We start from the raw sequence: 21,166 nt of genomic DNA on the forward strand, positions 1-21,166 counted from the left end.
CTCCTCTGTCCCACATTGAGGTTGGACGCTACATAAATCCTCATGGCTGCACATGCAGCACCCAGGTGTACGGGCATCACATAGCGAGAACACCAGACGCAGCCTGAGACGGCTCTGTACGTCCATCACTCTATCCTGCGCCTTATACCGAGCGCTTACACATGTCAGCCATATTTTCCTGTACTAGCGTTATAGGTTGTATATAAGTCTCATTACATGGAACTGATCGCTAAGTCGTTGTGTTTGCAGATCAGGAACACGATGGTCCAGAGCGCAAAAATGACGCTTCCACTATTCCTCCACCAATGAGGAGAGAGATGTCCAATCAATTCTATTACAGCTGTGAGTATTATCTGCCTGATAGGAAAACCCTATTACCTGTACCTGTTACTGCCAGCCGCCTCCTCTCCTTATACCTGTCCTGTACCTGTTACTGCCAGCCGTCTCCTCTCCTTATACCTGTCCTGTACCTGTTACTGCCAGCCGCCTCCTCCCCTTATACCTGTCCTGTACCTGCTATTGCCAGCCGCCTCCTCTCCTTATACCTGTCCTGTACCTGTTACTGCCAGCCGTCTCCTCTCCTTATACCTGTCCTGTACCTGTTACTGCCAGCCGTCTCCTCCCCTTATACCTGTCCTGTACCTGTTACTGCCAGCCGTCTCCTCTCCTTATACCTGTCCTGTACCTGTTACTGCCAGCCGCCTCCTCCCCTTATACCTGTCCTGTACCTGCTATTGCCAGCCGCCTCCTCTCCTTATACCTGTCCTGTACCTGTTACTGCCAGCCGTCTCCTCCCCTTATACCTGTCCTGTACCTGTTACTGCCAGCCGTCTCCTCTCCTTATACCTGTCCTGTACCTGTTACTGCCAGCCGCCTCCTCTCCTTATACCTGTCCTTGTATCTGTTACTGCCAGCCGCCTCCTCCCCTTATACCTGTCCTGTACGTGTTACTGCCAGCCTTCTCCTCTCCTTATACCTGTCCTGTACCTGTTACTGCCAGCCGCCTCCTCTCCTTATACCTGTCCTGTACCTGTTACTGCCAGCCACCTCCTCTCCTTATACCTGTCCTGTACCTGTTACTGCCAGCCGCCTCCTCTCCTTATACCTGTCCTGTACCTGTTACTGCCAGCCGCCTCCTCTCCTTATACCTGTCCTGTACCTGTTACTGCCAGCCGCCTCCTCTCCTTATACCTGTCCTGTACCTGTTACTGCCAGCCGCCTCCTCTCCTTATACCTGTCCTGTACCTGTTACTGCCAGCCTCCTCCTCTCCTTATACCTGTCCTGTACCTGTTACTGCCAGCCGTCTCCTCTCCTTATACCTGTCCTGTACCTGTTACTGCCAGCCACCTCCTCTCCTTATACCTGTTACTGCCAGCCACCTCCTCTCCTTATACCTGTTACTGCCAGCCATCTCCTCTCCTTATACCTGTCCTGTACCTGTTACTGCCAGCCGTCTCCTCTCCTTATACCTGTCCTGTACCTGTTACTGCCAGCCGTCTCCTCTCCTTATACCTGTCCTGTACCTGCTACTGCCAGCCGCCTCCTCTCCTTATTCCTGTCCTGTACCTGCTACTGCCAGCCGTCTCCTCTCCTTATACCTGTCCTGTACCTGTTACTGCCAGCCGTCTCCTCTCCTTATACCTGTCCTGTACCTGTTACTGCCAGCCGTCTCCTCTCCTTATACCTGTCCTGTACCTGTTACTGCCAGCCGTCTCCTCCCCTTATACCTGTCCTGTACCTGTTACTGCCAGCCGTCTCCTCTCCTTATACCTGTCCTGTACCTGTTACTGCCAGCCGCCTCCTCTCCTTATACCTGTCCTGTACCTGTTACTGCCAGCCGTCTCCTCCCCTTATACCTGTCCTGTACCTGTTACTGCCAGCCGTCTCCTCTCCTTATACCTGTCCTGTACCTGTTACTGCCAGCCGTCTCCTCTCCTTATACCTGTCCTGTACCTGGTACTGCCAGCCGTCTCCTCTCCTTATACCTGTTACTGCCAGCCATCTCCTCTCCTTATACCTGTTACTGCCAGCCTCCTCCTCTCCTTATACCTGTCCTGTACCTGTTACTGCCAGCCGTCTCCTCTCCTTATACCTGTCCTGTACCTGTTACTGCCAGCCGTCTCCTCTCCTTATACCTGTCCTGTACCTGGTACTGCCAGCCGTCTCCTCTCCTTATACCTGTCCTGTACCTGGTACTGCCAGCCGTCTCCTCTCCTTATACCTGTTACTGCCAGCCGTCTCCTCTCCTTATACCTGTTACTGCCAGCCTCCTCCTCTCCTTATACCTGTCCTGTACCTGTTACTGCCAGCCTCCTCCTCTCCTTATACCTGTCCTGTACCTGTTACTGCCAGCCTCCTCCTCTCCTTATACCTGTCCTGTACCTGTTACTGCCAGCCGTCTCCTCTCCTTATACCTGTCCTGTACCTGTTACTGCCAGCCGTCTCCTCTCCTTATACCTGTCCTGTACCTGGTACTGCCAGCCGTCTCCTCTCCTTATACCTGTCCTGTACCTGGTACTGCCAGCCGTCTCCTCTCCTTATACCTGTTACTGCCAGCCGTCTCCTCTCCTTATACCTGTTACTGCCAGCCTCCTCCTCTCCTTATACCTGTCCTGTACCTGTTACTGCCAGCCTCCTCCTCTCCTTATACCTGTCCTGAGCCTGGTGCTCACTCGGGGCTCCTGTCTTTCGCACTGTCCATGACTCCTGTATTTATTTGAATGTCCTGTAAATGAAGTTTCTGTGCCCCTGTAGGGTCGGACACTGTGCCATGTTCTCCGGTGTTGCTGCAGAAAGTTCCGTCTCAGTCTGACGTGATTGATGACCCCGCACAGCCGGCGATACCACAGACAGCTGGAGCTATCCTGACTGTGCTTGGCCAAGTGTACCCTGATCTGTCCCTCCGAGCTTCTCTCAGACCCGGGACACAAGCTCTGCTCTATCTCACCCAGCGGCACCAACTGCTGACCTTGGCTCGAGACTTTGTTGTGCACCAGAAGAACGTATTAAAGCATATTAATAATGTCTGTGTGATGTTACAGCAGAGACCCCCAGGATCTCCTGAGCTGGGCGCGGTGTGTGTAACATTGCAGGACGTTTGTCGGCAAAGTATCTCTCTGTGGCAGAGATTCCGAGGTGACAGACGGTTATTCCCGATCTCGCCCTCTCTGCAGGAAACCCTCGGAAACATGCACCGGCTGCTAGTGTTCATGTCCGCTAAGGCCGCCATTGTGTCAGAGAAGCTCATTCTGTCTGTCCTGCGACGGGCAGCGCATTTCCCTGCCGAGGATACGGGAGACCTGGGCTCTTGCCTGGCTATGTACAACCAAGTTTTATCAGACATGTCCAAGTATATCGGGCCATGGGCCGAGCTGCAACCGTTTTCTGTCCGCAGAACGTTGGCGATAATAGCAGAGCAGAGAGGATGGGCTCTGGCTGGACTGCTCTGCCGTAGGCTCTGCGAGTGCGGCCTGGACGAGGTTTTGAAGAGAGAGATGCAGAGTCAGAGGAGGGGGACATTGGGTATGAATGGCATGTTCTCCTGCCCAGCTGCAGATCTTATACAGGGCGGCTCTGATGAGACGTTGGAGGCCCTCTTCCGGCTGGACAGGTGTCAGGTGGCCCCAGTTCTGCAGATACTGGACAGCTGTGATCAGAACTTGTGGACTCTGGTCCCGAGCAGCTCAGAGTCTGCTCTATACAACCTGTATTGTAGCCACCTCTGGCCTGTCCTGTGTTCCCACCTCTTCCAGGCTTTCTATCCAGGGATGAGGAAGCAGCTGGCACTGCCAGGCTTGTCCTCCTGTGCGGAAGGTGCCCGCGCATTGGCTGTCAAGTTCTTGTGTGACACGCTGGCATCAGGTATGTTGTGTCATTGTGTGTAAGCATTGTGTATGTTATGTTACCAGTAATACATGGTGCAACAAAGGAGGTCACTGGGTATATTGCTGCCAGAAGGAGACAACTACACTCCTACACGGTCTCCTCGCTCTCACTCCCAGCGTCAGGGGCCGTATTACTGTTACTCTCCTAAATGGTCTCCTTGCTGTCAGCGTTAGGAGTGCTGTACATACATTAAGCTGCAGGACAGTATGTATATAGGAGGATAATGTGTATATATAACATGATGTGTTTCAGATCGTCTCCCCGGCCAGTGCCAGTCGCTGGGTCGCGGACTCTGTGATCGTCTCCTCTGTACCGGAGTGTTCATCGCCTGGGACCGTGGTAAATTGGGGTCATTCTATGCCGGACTGATGTCACCAGTGTTACCCTCCCTCTTACTACATATAGTCTGTACTAGTCCCCCATAGCCTCTGTCACACGGTGCTGCTACTTATGGTAATGTCACCAGTGTTACCTTCCCTCTTACTACATATAGTCTGTACTAGTCCCCCATAGCCTCTGTCACACGGTGCTGCTACTTATGGTAATGTCACCAGTGTTACCTTCCCTCTTACTACATATAGTCTGTACTAGTCCCCCATAGCCTCTGTCACATGGTGCTGCTACTTATGGTAATGTCACCAGTGTTACCCTCCCTATTACTACATATAGTCTGTACTAGTCCCCCATAGCCTCTGTCACACGGTGCTGCTACTTATGGTAATGTCACCAGTGTTACCTTCCCTCTTACTACATATAGTCTGTACTAGTCCCCCATAGCCTCTGTCACATGGTGCTGCTACTTATGGTAATGTCACCAGTGTTACCCTCCCTATTACTACATATAGTCTGTACTAGTCCCCCATAGCCTCTGTCACATGGTGCTGCTACTTATGGTAATGTCACCAGTGTTACCCTCCCTATTACTACATATAGTCTGTACTAGTCCCCCATAGCCTCTGTCACACGGTGCTGCTACTTATGGTAATGTCACCAGTGTTACCCTCCCTATTACTACATATAGTCTGTACTAGTCCCCCATAGCCTCTGTCACACGGTGCTGCTACTTATGGTAATGTCACCAGTGTTACCCTCCCTATTACTACATATAGTCTGTACTAGTCCCCCATAGCCTCTGTCACACGGTGCTGCTACTTATGGTAATGTCACCAGTGTTACCCTCCCTATTACTACATATAGTCTGTACTAGTCCCCCATAGCCTCTGTCACACGGTGCTGCTACTTATGGTGATTTCACCAGTGTTACCCTCCCTATTACTACATATAGTCTGTACTAGTCCCCCATAGCCTCTGTCACACGGTGCTGCTACTTATGGTGATTTCACCAGTGTTACCCTCCCTATTACTACATATAGTCTGTACTAGTCCCCCATAGCCTCTGTCACATGGTGCTGCTACTTATGGTAATGTCACCAGTGTTACCCTCCCTATTACTACATATAGTCTGTACTAGTCCCCCATAGCCTCTGTCACACGGTGCTGCTACTTATGGTAATGTCACCAGTGTTACCCTCCCTATTACTACATATAGTCTGTACTAGTCCCCCATAGCCTCTGTCACACGGTGCTGCTACTTATGGTAATGTCACAAGAGTTACCTTCCGTATTACTACATATAGTCTGTACTAGTCCCCCATAGCCTCTGTCACACGGTGCTGCTACTTATGGTAATGTCACCAGTGTTACCCTCCCTATTACTACATATAGTCTGTACTAGTCCCCCATAGCCTCTGTCACACGGTGCTGCTACTTATGGTAATGTCACCAGTGTTACCCTCCCTATTACTACATATAGTCTGTACTAGTCCCCCATAGCCTCTGTCACACGGTGCTGCTACTTATGGTAATGTCACCAGTGTTACCCTCCCTATTACTACATATAGTCTGTACTAGTCCCCCATAGCCTCTGTCACACGGTGCTGCTACTTATGGTAATGTCACCAGTGTTACCCTCCCTATTACTACATATAGTCTGTACTAGTCCCCCATAGCCTCTGTCACATGGTGCTGCTACTTATGGTAATGTCACCAGTGTTACCTTCCCTCTTACTACATATAGTCTGTACTAGTCCCCCATAGCCTCTGTCACACGGTGCTGCTACTTATGGTAATGTCACCAGCGTTACCCTCCCTATTACTACATATAGTCTGTACTAGTCCCCCATAGCCTCTGTCACACGGTGCTGCTACTTATGGTAATGTCACCAGTGTTACCCTCCCTATTACTACATATAGTCTGTACTAGTCCCCCATAGCCTCTGTCACACGGTGCTGCTACTTATGGTAATGTCACCAGTGTTACCCTCCCATGCTGGCACTTGGAAATGCTGGCATGGTGAGGAGTGGGCATGTCACATGTGTTATATATCGCCCTGTCTTACTGTGTATTTGGGGGGTGATGTTGCTGGCTGGGAATGGGGGTTACACCCATTACATAAGGTGGTGACGAGGGTCCTCTTCTCCTCTGCAGCGTTCTGTCAGGTGTTGGGCTCAGCGCTGACTGATAAATGTGTGGCCTCAGTATCGGAGGATGGAGACCAGGACCCCCCGGCACACAGCAGAACATCGGGGATCCTGGTGACTCTGTGCAGACAGTTATCAGGATTACTGCGCAGCATGAGCCCCTGCCGTCCTGGTGAGACCCCATGTCTGGGCCCTGCATGGCCTGTACCCCCCAGTCCTCTCTGACCTCCTCCTCTCTTATTTAGGTTCTGTTCTGTGTGCCGTGTCCACCCAGCATGGTGTCCTTAGCCGGTGTGTGGTCTCCTTGCAGCTCTGTGACCTCTGGATACGGAACCGCACCAAGTCCTATATTTCCTCCGGTTCTCTCAGTCCCCTGGTGCTGGTCACTTATGGAGACCTTCGGGTAAGGATGGCTGAGTCGTGGCTGTCACTCCTCATACACACAGCTCCCCGGGGTCTCCATAGTGTCACATACATCACTCCTCATACACACACACAGCTCCCCGGGGTCTCCATAGTGTCACATACATCACTCCTCATACACACACAGCTCCCCGGGGTCTCCATAGTGTCACATACATCTCTCCTCATACACACACAGCTCCCCGGGGTCTCCATGGTGTCACATACATCACTCCTCATACACACATACAGCTCCCCGGGGTCTCCATAGTGTCACATACATCACTCCTCATACACACACAGCTCCCCGGGGTCTCCATAGTGTCACATACATCACTCCTCATACACACATACAGCTCCCCGGGGTCTCCATAGTGTCACATACATCACTCCTCATACACACACAGCTCCCCGGGGTCTCCATAGTGTCACATACATCACTCCTCATACACACACAGCTCCCCGGGGTCTCCATAGTGTCACATACATCACTCCTCATACACACACAGCTCCCCGGGGTCTCCATAGTGTCACATACATCACTCCTCATACACACACAGCTCCCCGGGGTCTCCATAGTGTCACATACATCACTCCTCATACACACACAGCTCCCCGGGGTCTCCATAGTGTCACATACATCACTCCTCATACACACACAGCTCCCCGGGGTCTCCATAGTGTCACATACATCACTCCTCATACACACACAGCTCCCCGGGGTCTCCATAGTGTCACATACATCACTCCTCATACACACACAGCTCCCCGGGGTCTCCATAGTGTCACATACATCACTCCTCATACACACACAGCTCCCCGGGGTCTCCATAGTGTCACATACATCACTCCTCATACACACACAGCTCCCCGGGGTCTCCATAGTGTCACATACATCACTCCTCATACACACACAGCTCCCCGGGGTCTCCATAGTGTCACATACATCACTCCTCATACACACACAGCTCCCCGGGGTCTCCATAGTGTCACATACATCTCTCCTCATACACACACAGCTCCCCGGGGTCTCCATAGTGTCACATACATCACTCCTCATACACACACACAGCTCCCCGGGGTCTCCATAGTGTCACATACATCACTCCTCATACACACACAGCTCCCCGGGGTCTCCATAGTGTCACATACATCTCTCCTCATACACACACAGCTCCCCGGGGTCTCCATAGTGTCACATACATCACTCCTCATACACACACACAGCTCCCCGGGGTCTCCATAGTGTCACATACATCACTCCTCATACACACACAGCTCCCCGGGGTCTCCATAGTGTCACATACATCACTCCTCATACACACACACAGCTCCCCGGGGTCTCCATAGTGTCACATACATCTCTCCTCATACACACACAGCTCCCCGGGGTCTCCATAGTGTCACATACATCACTCCTCATACACACACACAGCTCCCCGGGGTCTCCATAGTGTCACATACATCACTCCTCATACACACACACAGCTCCCCGGGGTCTCCATAGTGTCACATACATCTCTCCTCATACACACACAGCTCCCCGGGGTCTCCATAGTGTCACATACATCACTCCTCATACACACACAGCTCCCCGGGGTCTCCATAGTGTCACATACATCACTCCTCATATACACACAGCTCCCCGGGGTCTCCATAGTGTCACATACATCACTCCTCATATACACACAGCTCCCCGGGGTCTCCATAGTGTCACATACATCACTCCTCATACACACACAGCTCCCCGGGGTCTCCATAGTGTCACATACATCTCTCCTCATACACACACACAGCTCCCCGGGTCTCCATAGTGTCACATACATCACTCCTCATACACACACACAGCTCCCCGGGGTCTCCATAGTGTCATATACATCTCTCCTCATACACACACAGCTCCCCGGGGTCTCCATAGTGTCACATACATCACTCCTCATACACACACACAGCTCCCCGGGGTCTCCATAGTGTCACATACATCACTCCTCATACACACACACAGCTCCCCGGGGTCTCCATAGTGTCACATACAGCTCCCCGGGGTCTCCATAGTGTCACATACATCACTCCTCATACACACACACAGCTCCCCGGGGTCTCCATAGTGTCACATACATCTCTCCTCATACACACACAGCTCCCCGGGGTCTCCATAGTGTCACATACATCACTCCTCATACACACACACAGCTCCCCGGGGTCTCCATAGTGTCACATACATCACTCCTCATACACACACACAGCTCCCCGGGGTCTCCATAGTGTCACATACATCTCTCCTCATACACACACAGCTCCCCGGGGTCTCCATAGTGTCACATACATCACTCCTCATACACACACAGCTCCCCGGGGTCTCCATAGTGTCACATACATCACTCCTCATATACACACAGCTCCCCGGGGTCTCCATAGTGTCACATACATCACTCCTCATATACACACAGCTCCCCGGGGTCTCCATAGTGTCACATACATCACTCCTCATACACACACAGCTCCCCGGGGTCTCCATAGTGTCACATACATCTCTCCTCATACACACACACAGCTCCCCGGGTCTCCATAGTGTCACATACATCACTCCTCATACACACACACAGCTCCCCGGGGTCTCCATAGTGTCACATACATCTCTCCTCATACACACACAGCTCCCCGGGGTCTCCATAGTGTCACATACATCACTCCTCATACACACACACAGCTCCCCGGGGTCTCCATAGTGTCACATACATCACTCCTCATACACACACACAGCTCCCCGGGGTCTCCATAGTGTCACATACAGCTCCCCGGGGTCTCCATAGTGTCACATACATCACTCCTCATACACACAGCTCCCTGGGGTCTCCATAGTGTCACATACATCACTCCTCATACACACAGCTCCCCGGGGTCTCCATAGTGTCACATACATCACTCCTCATACACACACAGCTCCCCGGGGTCTCCATAGTGTCACATACATCACTCCTCATACACACACAGCTCCCCGGGGTCTGCTCCCCGGGGTCTCCATAGTGTCACATACATCACTCCTCATATACACACAGCTCCCCGGGGTCTCCATAGTGTCACATACATCACTCCTCATACACACACACAGCTCCCCGGGGTCTCCATAGTGTCACATACATCACTCCTCATACACACACACAGCTCCCCGGGGTCTCCATAGTGTCACATACAGCTCCCCGGGGTCTCCATAGTGTCACATACATCACTCCTCATACACACAGCTCCCTGGGGTCTCCATAGTGTCCCATACATCACTCCTCATACACACAGCTCCCCGGGGTCTCTATAGTGTCACATACATCACTCCTCATACACACACAGCTCCCCGGGGTCTCCATAGTGTCACATACATCACTCCTCATACACACACAGCTCCCCGGGGTCTGCTCCCCGGGGTCTCCATAGTGTCACATACATCACTCCTCATATACACACAGCTCCCCGGGGTCTCCATAGTGTCACATACATCACCCCTCATACACACACACAGCTCCCCGGGGTCTCCATAGTGTCACATACATCACTCCTCATACACACAGGTATCTAGGTCCATTTATTACAGGCCCTTCAGCCTCTCCCCAAACATAGGAGACCTGTATTACCGGCCCCTCACCCTCACTCCTTACATAGGAGACCTGTATTACCAGCCCCTCAGCCTCACTCTTTACATAGGAGACCTGTATTACCAGCCGCTCAGCCTCACTCCTTACATAGGAGACCTGTATTACCGGCCTCTCAGCCTCACTCCTTATATAGGAGACCTGTGTTACCAGCCACTCAGCCTCTCTCCTTACATAGGAGACCTGTATTACCGGCCCCTCAGCCTCTCTCCTTTCATAGATGACCAATATTACTAGCCGTCAACCTCTCTCCTTACATAGGAGACCTGTATTTCCAGACCCTCAGCCTCTCTCCTTACATAGGAGACCTGTATTTCCAGACCCTCAGCCTCTCTCCTTACATAGGAGTCCTGTATTACTGACCAGTGACCACCCTCTATGCTACCAGTGACCACCCTCTATGCTACCAGTGACCACCCTCTATGCTACCAGTGACCACCCTCTATGCTACCAGTGACCACCCTCTATACGATCAGTGACCACCCTCTGTGCTATCAGTGACCACCCTCTGTGCTATCAGTGACCACCCTCTGTGCTATCAGTGACCACCCTCTGTGCTATCAGTGACCACCCTCTGTGCTATCAGTGACCACCCTCTGTGCTATCAGTGACCACCCTCTGTGCTATCAGTGACCACCCTCTATACGATCAGTGACCACCCTCTGTGCTATCAGTGTCCACCCTCTGTGCTATCAGTGTCCACCCTCTGTGCTATCAGTGTCCACCCTCTGTGCTATCAGTGACCACCCTCTGTGCTACCAGTGACCACCCTCTGTGCTACCAGTGACCACCCTCTGTGCTACCAGTGACCACCCTTTATGCTATCAGTGACCACCCTCTATGCTACCAGTGACCAGTGACCACCATCTATGCTATCAGTGTCCACCCTCTATGCTATCAGTGACCAGCGGCCACCCTCTATGCTATCAGTGACCAGCGGCCACCCTCTATGCTATCAGTGACCAGCGGCCACCCTCTATGCTATCAGTGACCAGCGGCCACCCTCTATGCTATCAGTGACCACCCTCTATGCTATCAGTGACCAGCGACCACCCTCTATGCTATCAGTGACCAGCGACCACCCTCTATGCTATCAGTGACCAGCGACCACCCTCTATGCTATCAGTGACCAGCGACCACCCTCTATGCTATCAGTGACCAGCGACCACCCTCTATGCTATCAGCGACCACCCTCTATGCTATCAGCGACTACCCTCTATGCTATCAGTGACCACCCTCTATGCTATCAGTGACCAGTGACGACCCTATATGCTATCAGTGACCACCCTCTATGCTATCAGTGACCACCCTCTATGCTATCAGTGACCAGTGACGACCCTCTATGCTATCAGTGACCACCCTTTATGCTGTCAGTGACAAATATCTGTCATCAGTGCCGGACTGCTTGTGGGGGTCACAGACCCGTTCTGCACATGCGCAGATTCCCGGTAATTGGGACTCTGCGATCAGCGTTGCACTAGTGCGCACTTCTGTCAGGCCCAGAGTCCGGGATAAAGTTGCGGGAAAATGCAATTTCAGAAAAATACTTTGCTGAGGCTCCTGGTCCCTTTCGTGTTTCTGCGCCTGTGTATAACCCTGTGTAGCCTGCAGCTCCGTCTCAATGCTCTCTTATTACCCAGCCACGAGTGGGGGTGCCTCTGCGTCGCCTGCAGTTGCTCATAGTTGCTGGTGCTGGGGCATCGGAGCATAAGCAGCGCTATAAGGTCTGTAAAGGGATTTACATGTAAAGTGTTATAGCTCCATGTGTGATGCCGAATGTTATCCTTCCACCCATACTCCCACCTCTTCGCACATCATGGCGCTGCGCTGGTTTCCCGTCACTCATCGCTCGTTCGGTTCTGCTGCTGATTGGTCTGTCCTTGGTTTATATGTCACTCTGTCACTCTCTAGGTAATAATGGAGGAAAGCCGCTCCCTGGCCGGTACAGCCGGGAACGTGGCATGGCATTCTCTCAGCCACCGGTTATATGTGCAGCTGCGGAGCACACAGGAGGTCCTAGAGGTGAGGCCAGAACCCTGACTACATGAAATGCTGGGACCCCACTATAGTACTACTGGCCTGTGAGAACCAGTGTAATGGGATATATAAGGAGGAAATAATCTGTGATGTTACAGAGAGGCTATGGGCTCTGGGTATAGCACTGCTAGAAGTATAATGTATTACTCCATGGAGGGCAGGGAAGGTGAGCATTATGTGATGTTACAGAGAGGTTATGGGCTCTGGGTATAGCACTGCTAGAAGTATAATGTATTACTCCATGGACGGCAGGGAAGGTGAGCATTATGTGATGTTACAGAGAGGTTATGGGCTCTGGGTATAGCACTGCTAGAAGTATAATGTATTACTCCATGGACGGCAGGGAAGGTGAGCATTATGTGATGTTACAGAGAGGTTATGGGCTCTGGGTATAACACTGCTAGATGTATAATGTATTACTCCATGGACGGCAGGGGAGGTGAGTATTATGTGATGTTACAGAGAGGTTATGGGCTCTGGGTATAACACTGCTAGAAGTATAATGTATTACTCCATGGACGGCAGGGAAGGTGAGCATTATGTGATGTTACAGAGAGGCTATGGGCTCTGGGTATAACACTGCTAGAAGTATAATGTATTACTCCATGGACGGCAGGGAAGGTGAGCATTATGTGATGTTACAGAGAGGCTATGGGCTCTGGGTATAGCACTGCTAGAAGTATAATGTATTACTCCATGGACGGCAGGGAAGGTGAGCATTATGTGATGTTACAGAGAGGCTATGGGCTCTGGGTATAGCACTGCTAGAAGTATAATGTATTACTCCATGGACGGCAGGGAAGGTGAGCATTATGTGATGTTACAGAGAGGCTATGGGCTCTGGGTATAACACTGCTAGAAGTATAATGTATTACTCCATGGACGGCAGGGAAGGTGAGCATTATGTGATGTTACAGAGAGGTTATGGGCTCTGGGTATAGCACTGCTAGAAGTATAATGTATTACTCCATGGACGGCAGGGAAGGTGAGCATTATGTGATGTTACAGAGAGGTTATGGGCTCTGGGTATAACACTGCTAGATGTATAATGCATTACTCCATGGACGGCAGGGGAGGTGAGCATTATGTGATGTTACAGAGAGGCTATGGGCTCTGGGTATAACACTGCTAGAAGTATAATGTATTACTCCATGGATGGCAGGGAAGGTGAGCATTATGTGATGTTACAGAGAGGCTATGGGCTCTGGGTATAGCACTGCTAGAAGTATAATGTATTACTCCATGGACGGCAGGGAAGGTGAGCATTATGTGATGTTACAGAGAGGCTATGGGCTCTGGGTATAGCACTGCTAGAAGTATAATGTATTACTCCATGGACGGCAGGGAAGGTGAGCATTATGTGATGTTACAGAGAGGTTATGGGCTCTGGGTATAACACTGCTAGAAGTATAATGTATTACTCCATGGACGGCAGGGAAGGTGAGCATTATGTGATGTTACAGAGAGGTTATGGGCTCTGGGTATAGCACTGCTAGAAGTATAATGTATTACTCCATGGACGGCAGGGAAGGTGAGCATTATGTGATGTTACAGAGAGGTTATGGGCTCTGGGTATAACACTGCTAGATGTATAATGCATTACTCCATGGACGGCAGGGGAGGTGAGCATTATGTGATGTTACAGAGAGGCTATGGGCTCTGGGTATAACACTGCTAGAAGTATAATGTATTACTCCATGGACGGCAGGGAAGGTGAGCATTATGTGATGTTACAGAGAGGCTATGGGCTCTGGGTATAACACTGCTAGAAGTATAATGTATTACTCCATGGACGGCAGGGAAGGTGAGCATTATGTGATGTTACAGAGAGGCTATGGGCTCTGGGTATAGCACTGCTAGAAGTATAATGTATTACTCCATGGACGGCAGGGAAGGTGAGCATTATGTGATGTTACAGAGAGGCTATGGGCTCTGGGTATAGCACTGCTAGATGTATAATGTATTACTCCATGGACGGCAGGGAAGGTGAGCATTATGTGATGTTACAGAGAGGTTATGGGCTCTGGGTATAACACTGCTAGATGTATAATGCATTACTCCATGGACGGCAGGGAAGGTGAGCATTATGTGATGTTACAGAGAGGCTATGGGATCTGGGTATAGCACTGCTAGAAGTATAATGTATTACTCCATGGACGGCAGGGAAGGTGAGCATTATGTGATGTTACAGAGAGGCTATGGGCTCTGGGTATAGCACTGCTAGAAGTATAATGTATTACTCCATGGACGGCAGGGAAGGTGAGCATTATGTGATGTTACAGAGAGGTTATGGGCTCTGGGTATAGCACTGCTAGAAGTATAATGTATTACTCCATGGACGGCAGGGAAGGTGAGCATTATGTGATGTTACAGAGAGGTTATGGGCTCTGGGTATAACACTGCTAGATGTATAATGCATTACTCCATGGACGGCAGGGAAGGTGAGCATTATGTGATGTTACAGAGAGGCTATGGGCTCTGGGTATAACACTGCTAGATGTATAATGCATTACTCCATGGACGGCAGGGAAGGTGAGCATTATGTGATGTTACAGAGAGGCTATGGGCTCTGGGTATAGCACTGCTAGAAGTATAATGTATTACTCCATGGACGGCAGGGAAGGTGAGTATTATGTGATGTTACAGAGAGGCTATGGGCTCTGGGTATAGTACTAATCTCCCTCTCTGTGTCCTGCTATTATCTCCTCAGGGCCTGATTGTGTCTGTGACCCACCTGCTGGGCCCTGTGTGCGCGGACAAGTCCCGGGACATTTTCCAGCACGTAATGCCAGCAGGGCGCCACTGGAGGGGGAAGTTTATACACGGTGAGTAACACAGATTATATTGTCACAGGTTCAGTATACAGGGATAGAGCTGCCAGGGCAGTGTTCCCACAAAGGTCTGCTATAATCTCCCAGTGCTAGTGCTCACTATGATATAATCTCCCAGTGCTAGTGCTCACTATGATATAATCTCCCAGTGCTAGTGCTCACTATGATATAATCTCCCAGTGCTAGTGCTCACTATGATATAATCTCCCAGTGTTACTGCTATAGTCTGCTATAATCTCCCAGTGCTAGTGCCCGGTTTGATATAATCTCCCAGTGCTAGTGCTCACTATGATATAATCTCCCAGTGCTAGTGCTCACTATGATATAATCTCCCAGTGTTAGTGCTATAGTCTGCTATAATCTCCCAGTACTAGTGCCCGGTATGATATAATCTCCCAGTGCTAGTGCCCGGTATTATTTAATCTCCCAGTGCTAGTGCCCACTATGATATAATCTCCCAGTGATAGTGCCCACTATGATATAATCTCCCACTGCTAGTGCTCAATATATAATCTCACAGTGCTAGTGCTCAATATATAATCTCCCAGTGCTAGTGCCCGGTATGATATAATCTCCCAGCGCTAGTGCCCACTATGATATAATCTGCCAGTGCTAGTGCCCGGTATGATATAATCTCCCAGTGCTAGTGCTCACTATGATATAATCTCCCAGTGTTAGTGCCCACTATGATATAATCTCCCAGTGCTAGTGCTCAATATATAATCTACCAGTGCTAGTGCCCACTATGATATAATCTACCAGTGCTAGTGTCCGGTATATAATCTCCCAGTGTTAGTGCCCAGTATGATATAAGTTATTGGATATATTACTCCTCACACTGTATGAGAGGAAGGAGACGCCCAGCTGTATACAGGAGGAGGAAGATGGCCGCTGTGCTGTGTATGTGTGATGTATGTGTATAATAGATATATTACTCCTCACACTGTATGAGAGGAAGGAGACGCCCAGCTGTATACAGGGGGAGTAAGATGGCCGCTGTGCTGTGTATATGTGATGTATGTGTATAATTGATATATTACTCCTCACACTGTATGAGAGGAAGGAGACGCCCAGCTGTATACAGGAGGAGTAAGATGGCCGCTGTGCTGTGTATGTGTGATGTATGTGTATAATAGATATATTACTCCTCACACTGTATGAGAGGAAGGAGACGCCCAGCTGTATACAGGGAGAGTAAGATGGCTGCTGTGCTGGGTATGTGTGATGTATGTGTATAATAGATATATTACTCCTCACACTGTATGAGAGGAAGGAGACGCCCAGCTGTATACAGGGGGAGTAAGATGGCCGCTGTGCTGTGTATGTGTGATGTATGTGTATAATAGATATATTACTCCACACACTGTATGAGAGGAAGGAGACGCCCAGCTGTATACAGGGAGAGTAAGATGGCTGCTGTGCTGTGTATGTGTGATGTATGTGTATAATAGATATATTACTCCTCACACTGTATGAGAGGAAGGAGACGCCCAGCTGTATACAGGGAGAGTAAGATGGCTGCTGTGCTGGGTATGTGTGATGTATGTGTATAATAGATATATTACTCCTCACACTGTATGAGAGGAAGGAGACGCCCAGCTGTATACAGGGGGAGTAAGATGGCCGCTGTGCTGTGTATGTGTGATGTATGTGTATAATAGATATATTACTCCACACACTGTATGAGAGGAAGGAGACGCCCAGCTGTATACAGGGAGAGTAAGATGGCCGCTGTGCTGTGTATGTGTGATGTATATGTATAATGTATATATTACTCCTCACACTGTATGAGAGGAAGGAGACGCCCAGCTGTATACAGGGAGAGTAAGATGGCCGCTGTGCTGTGTATGTGTGATGTATGTGTATAATAGATATATATTACTCGTCACACTGTATGAGAGGAAGGAGACGCCCAGCTGTATACAGGGGGAGTAAGATGGCCGCTGTGCTGTGTATATGTGATGTATGTGTATAATAGGCACTGAGGCACCGTCAGAGAGACTACAGGAAGGAAGGCAGGGTCTTTCGTGGACTCTTGCCAGATCCCTGCTGTGCCTGGAAATGGCGGCGCGTGTATATGCTGCGGCTGCACTTACCGTTGGTGCCGGTGATGGCGATTCCTATGGTCCGGGTGTCCGTGTGTTGCGCGCTCCGGATGTGGTGTGGTTGTTCCTGTTCCTGCTTGTCGGAGTCCTGTGTGGTGACGGCGGCTGGTGTGGGATCACATACCCCCGCGAGGTGCTCCTTGGTCTCCACCTGACTGGAGTTTGGAGTGGAGTGGCAGGTTCCGGAGCTGGTGGAGTGGAGCCGCTTGCAGGAGCTGTTGGGTCCGGCGCAGAGGCTGTGCAGGTCTCTGAGGGAGGTACAGCCCCGGGTAACCCCTCAGATACAGGCATTGTGGGTGGAGCGGGGGTGGCTGGGATTGCTGCCGCTTCTGGAGCTTGTGTGTCTGCTGCCCCTGGAGTTACTGTGCCTGCAAGCGTGGCGGCCCTGGATGGGTCTGTCGCAGCTGGGGTGGTGAGTGGTGGCTGGTCTGGAGACTGGAGTTGTGAGAAGAGCCATGGGCACGGCAATGGAAGTAGAGATTATGGGGGTGGGCAGCGCTCTGGAGAGGGGCATTTCTGGAGACTCGGTTATCCCTGGAGACGCAGGCAGGGTTGGAAGAGGCATCGGAGGAGGGAGAGGAGGCAAAAAAGGGGTAAACGAGCTGGTACTAGAGCCAGGCTCAATTTATGTTTTATCAAACCCCCTTTGCCTAGCTTATTTCTAGCAAATGTTCAGTCCCTGACTAGTAAACTGGACGAATTACATGCAGTTCTTTCATACATGAAGCCTCTGGAGTCCTGCTCTGTATTAATTTTTACCGAGACTTGGCTAAATGACTTAGTTCTGGATACTGCGGTCTCTTTTGGAAACAGGATTCTGTTCAGAGCAGACAGAACTTCTTCATCAGGGAAAAGTAGGGGTGGGGGGCTGTGTTTGTATGTCCTGCGTACCTGGTGTATTGATGCTATCTGTATTGGTAATCATTGCTCAGTGGATATTGAATATCTGTCTGTCAAATGTAGACCCTTTTATTTGCCCAGAGAAGTTTCGGTGGCAATTATCATTGCCGTTTATATTCCCCCTCAGGCTAATGTGACAATTGCCCTGGGAATTCTTTACGAGGAAATTGCGAAATTACAATCTGTGTATGTTGAGGCAGTTTTCATTATAGCAGGTGATTTCAATCAAGCTGACCTGAGGAAAGTATTGCCTAAGTTATATAAAAATGTATCGGCTCCAACTAGGGGCATGCGTACCTTGGACCAGGTGTATACAAACCTCAAGTCAGCTTATGAAACTGTTGTTTGCCCCCATATTGGCAGATCCGATCATATGTCCCTGTTTCTCATACCTGTTTACAGGTCATTAGTTAGGAGAGTGCGACCGGTCAGACGTCTGGTAACTATATGGCCGGAGGACGCACTGACTAGATTACAGGATATGTTGGAATTCACAAACTGGGATTTGTTTATTGATGAGAGTAGGGTAAATGGCGATATAGATATTGACTCTCTAGCATCATTGATATTAGGTTACATCGGTTGCTGTACGGATAGTGTTACAGTAACAAAGAGTATTAAAATATTTCCCAACGTGAAGCCTTGGTTGAACGGGGAAGTTCGATCTCTACTCAAGGCTCGTGATAGAGCGTTTAAATCTGGTGATTTAGAAATGTTGAAATCTTCCAGGTGTGAATTGCAGAAAGGTATTAGGAGGGCTAAAATTAGTTACTCCACAAAGATTGAAGCTAGAAGTCATGATAACAGGAATCCGAGAAGCCTGTGGCAGATGATCCAGGATATTACTGGTTGTAAAATAAAAAAGGAGGTGATTAGCAATGACAATAATCTATTAGCTGAAGATTTGAACCTGTTCTACTCTAGGTTTGATCAAGAGAATAGTTTTTCTGTTACGCCCCAAATTCCCCGGGTGGGGGAGTCTCCTCTTATGTTGGAGGAGTATGATGTGATTAAATGTCTACGTCGGGTTGATTTGTGTAAATCAGCCGGCCCGGATGGGATTAGCGGTAAAGTCCTCAAGGGGTGTGCAGACCAGTTAAGTTGGATATTAACGGTCTTATTTAATTTGTCCCTTTTTAATTGTGTAGTGCCGAGATGTTTTAAGAAGGCAAATATTGTTCCAGTTCCAAAAAAGGGGGTAGTAAAATGCCTTAATGATTATCGCCCAATTGCACTAACTTCATTGATAATGAAATGCTTTGAAAGGCTGGTATTAGGACATATTCAATCTTTTTTCCCAGTAGATTTTGATCCTTTTCAGTTTGCATATAGGAAAAATCGTTGCACTGATGATGCGGTACTTACAGCACTTCACTCTATTTTAGCTCATTTGGAAGTGAGGGATTCTTATGTTCGGATACTCTTTGTTGATTTTAGTTCTGCTTTTAATACGGTTATTCCCATCTCACTAACATCTAAGTTGTTTGACTTGGGGTTAAGTGGGTCTATTTGTAACTGGGTTTTAAACTTTTTAACTGATAGACCACAAGTAGTTAGAATTGGAGGTGCTGTGTCGGGGGAAGTGTTGATTAAGACTGGTGTTCCCCAGGGTTGTGTTCTCAGCCCCCTATTATACTCGCTATTTACCCACGACTGCGTGTCGACTTCTGATTCTGTGAAAATCATCAAATTTGCTGATGATATTGCAGTCGTTGGGTTAATTAGCAGGAATGATGAGTCCCATTATAGGAAAGAGATCAAAAATTTGGTTTCTTGGAGTGGTGATAATCACTTGCTCCTAAATGGTGACAAGACAAAAGAACTGGTAATTGATTTTCGTCGTAGATGTTTAGAGCAGAAATTGCCAGTGTCTATTAACAACCAGGATGTTGATATAGTTGAGTCTTTTAAATTTCTGGGTATCCAGGTTGCGGCAGATTTGACATGGTCTTTAAATACACTGTCCCTAATTAAAAAGGCGCAACAGCGTTTGTTTTTCCTAAGACGTTTGAGGGCCTCGGGAGTTAGCAAAGTAACTATGCTAAACTTTTACAGATGCTCAATTGAGAGCATTCTGACGTTTGGTATCATTATCTGGTATGGCAACTGCACAGCGAGTGAAAGAAGTGCACTGGAACGGGTTGTTAGGACCGCCAGCAAAATCATTGGCGTGCAGTTGCCAACTATTCATGATGTTTATGGGCTTAGGGTTCTAAAGAGAACCAAAGGTATCATATCGGATCCAAGCCATCAATTTCATGAATTTTTTGATAAGCTCCCATCTTTAAAGCGGTTTAGAGTACTTCGGGCACGTACGAGTCGCTTGAGGGTTAGTTTTCTTCCATCTGCTGTGCGCATGTTGAATGCTATGATTGTATCTCTTTAGTTAATTTTAATTTTATTATTTTTGTGAAATTGTTTGTGATAACCTTTACCATGGATTGCTATTCACTGTTTTAAAAAAGTGCAATGTAATTTCGTCTGTCAAACTTGTTTTGCTGATGACAACAATAAATACAATACAATACAATAATAGATATATTACTCCTCACACTGTATGAGAGGAAGGAGACGCCCAGCTGTATACAGGGGGAGTAAGTTGGCCGCTGTGCTGTGTATGTGTGATGTATGTGTATAATAGATATATTACTCCTCACACTGTATGAGAGGAAGGAGACGCCCAGCTGTATACAGGAGGAGTAAGATGGCCGCTGTGCTGTGTATATGTGATGTATGTGTATAATTGATATATTACTCCTCACACTGTATGAGAGGAAGGAGACGCCCAGCTGTATACAGGAGGAGTAAGATGGCCGCTGTGCTGTGTATGTGTGATGTATGTGTATAATAGATATATTACTCCTCACACTGTATGAGAGG

The 21,166-nt window shown here is 49.2% G+C and overlaps 1 protein-coding gene across 1 annotated transcript in view; it reads left to right on the top strand.

Moving 5' to 3' along the window:
• Positions 1 to 21,166, top strand: part of CCDC142 (coiled-coil domain containing 142) — a 91,702-nt gene that overhangs the window by 23,743 nt on the left and 46,793 nt on the right. The window contains 7 exon segments of the mRNA XM_088466470.1: positions 250 to 342; positions 2,756 to 3,862; positions 4,139 to 4,225; positions 6,375 to 6,539; positions 6,613 to 6,770; positions 12,325 to 12,435; positions 15,161 to 15,275. Coding sequence (XP_088322596.1) covers positions 306 to 342; positions 2,756 to 3,862; positions 4,139 to 4,225; positions 6,375 to 6,539; positions 6,613 to 6,770; positions 12,325 to 12,435; positions 15,161 to 15,275 — 1,780 coding nt within the window. The 5' untranslated portion in view covers positions 250 to 305.

This window comes from Taudactylus pleione, unplaced genomic scaffold, assembly GCF_031769625.1.
Source record: "Taudactylus pleione unplaced genomic scaffold, aTauple2 ptg003191l, whole genome shotgun sequence".
In the NCBI taxonomy this organism is placed as follows: Eukaryota; Metazoa; Chordata; class Amphibia; order Anura; family Myobatrachidae; genus Taudactylus; species Taudactylus pleione.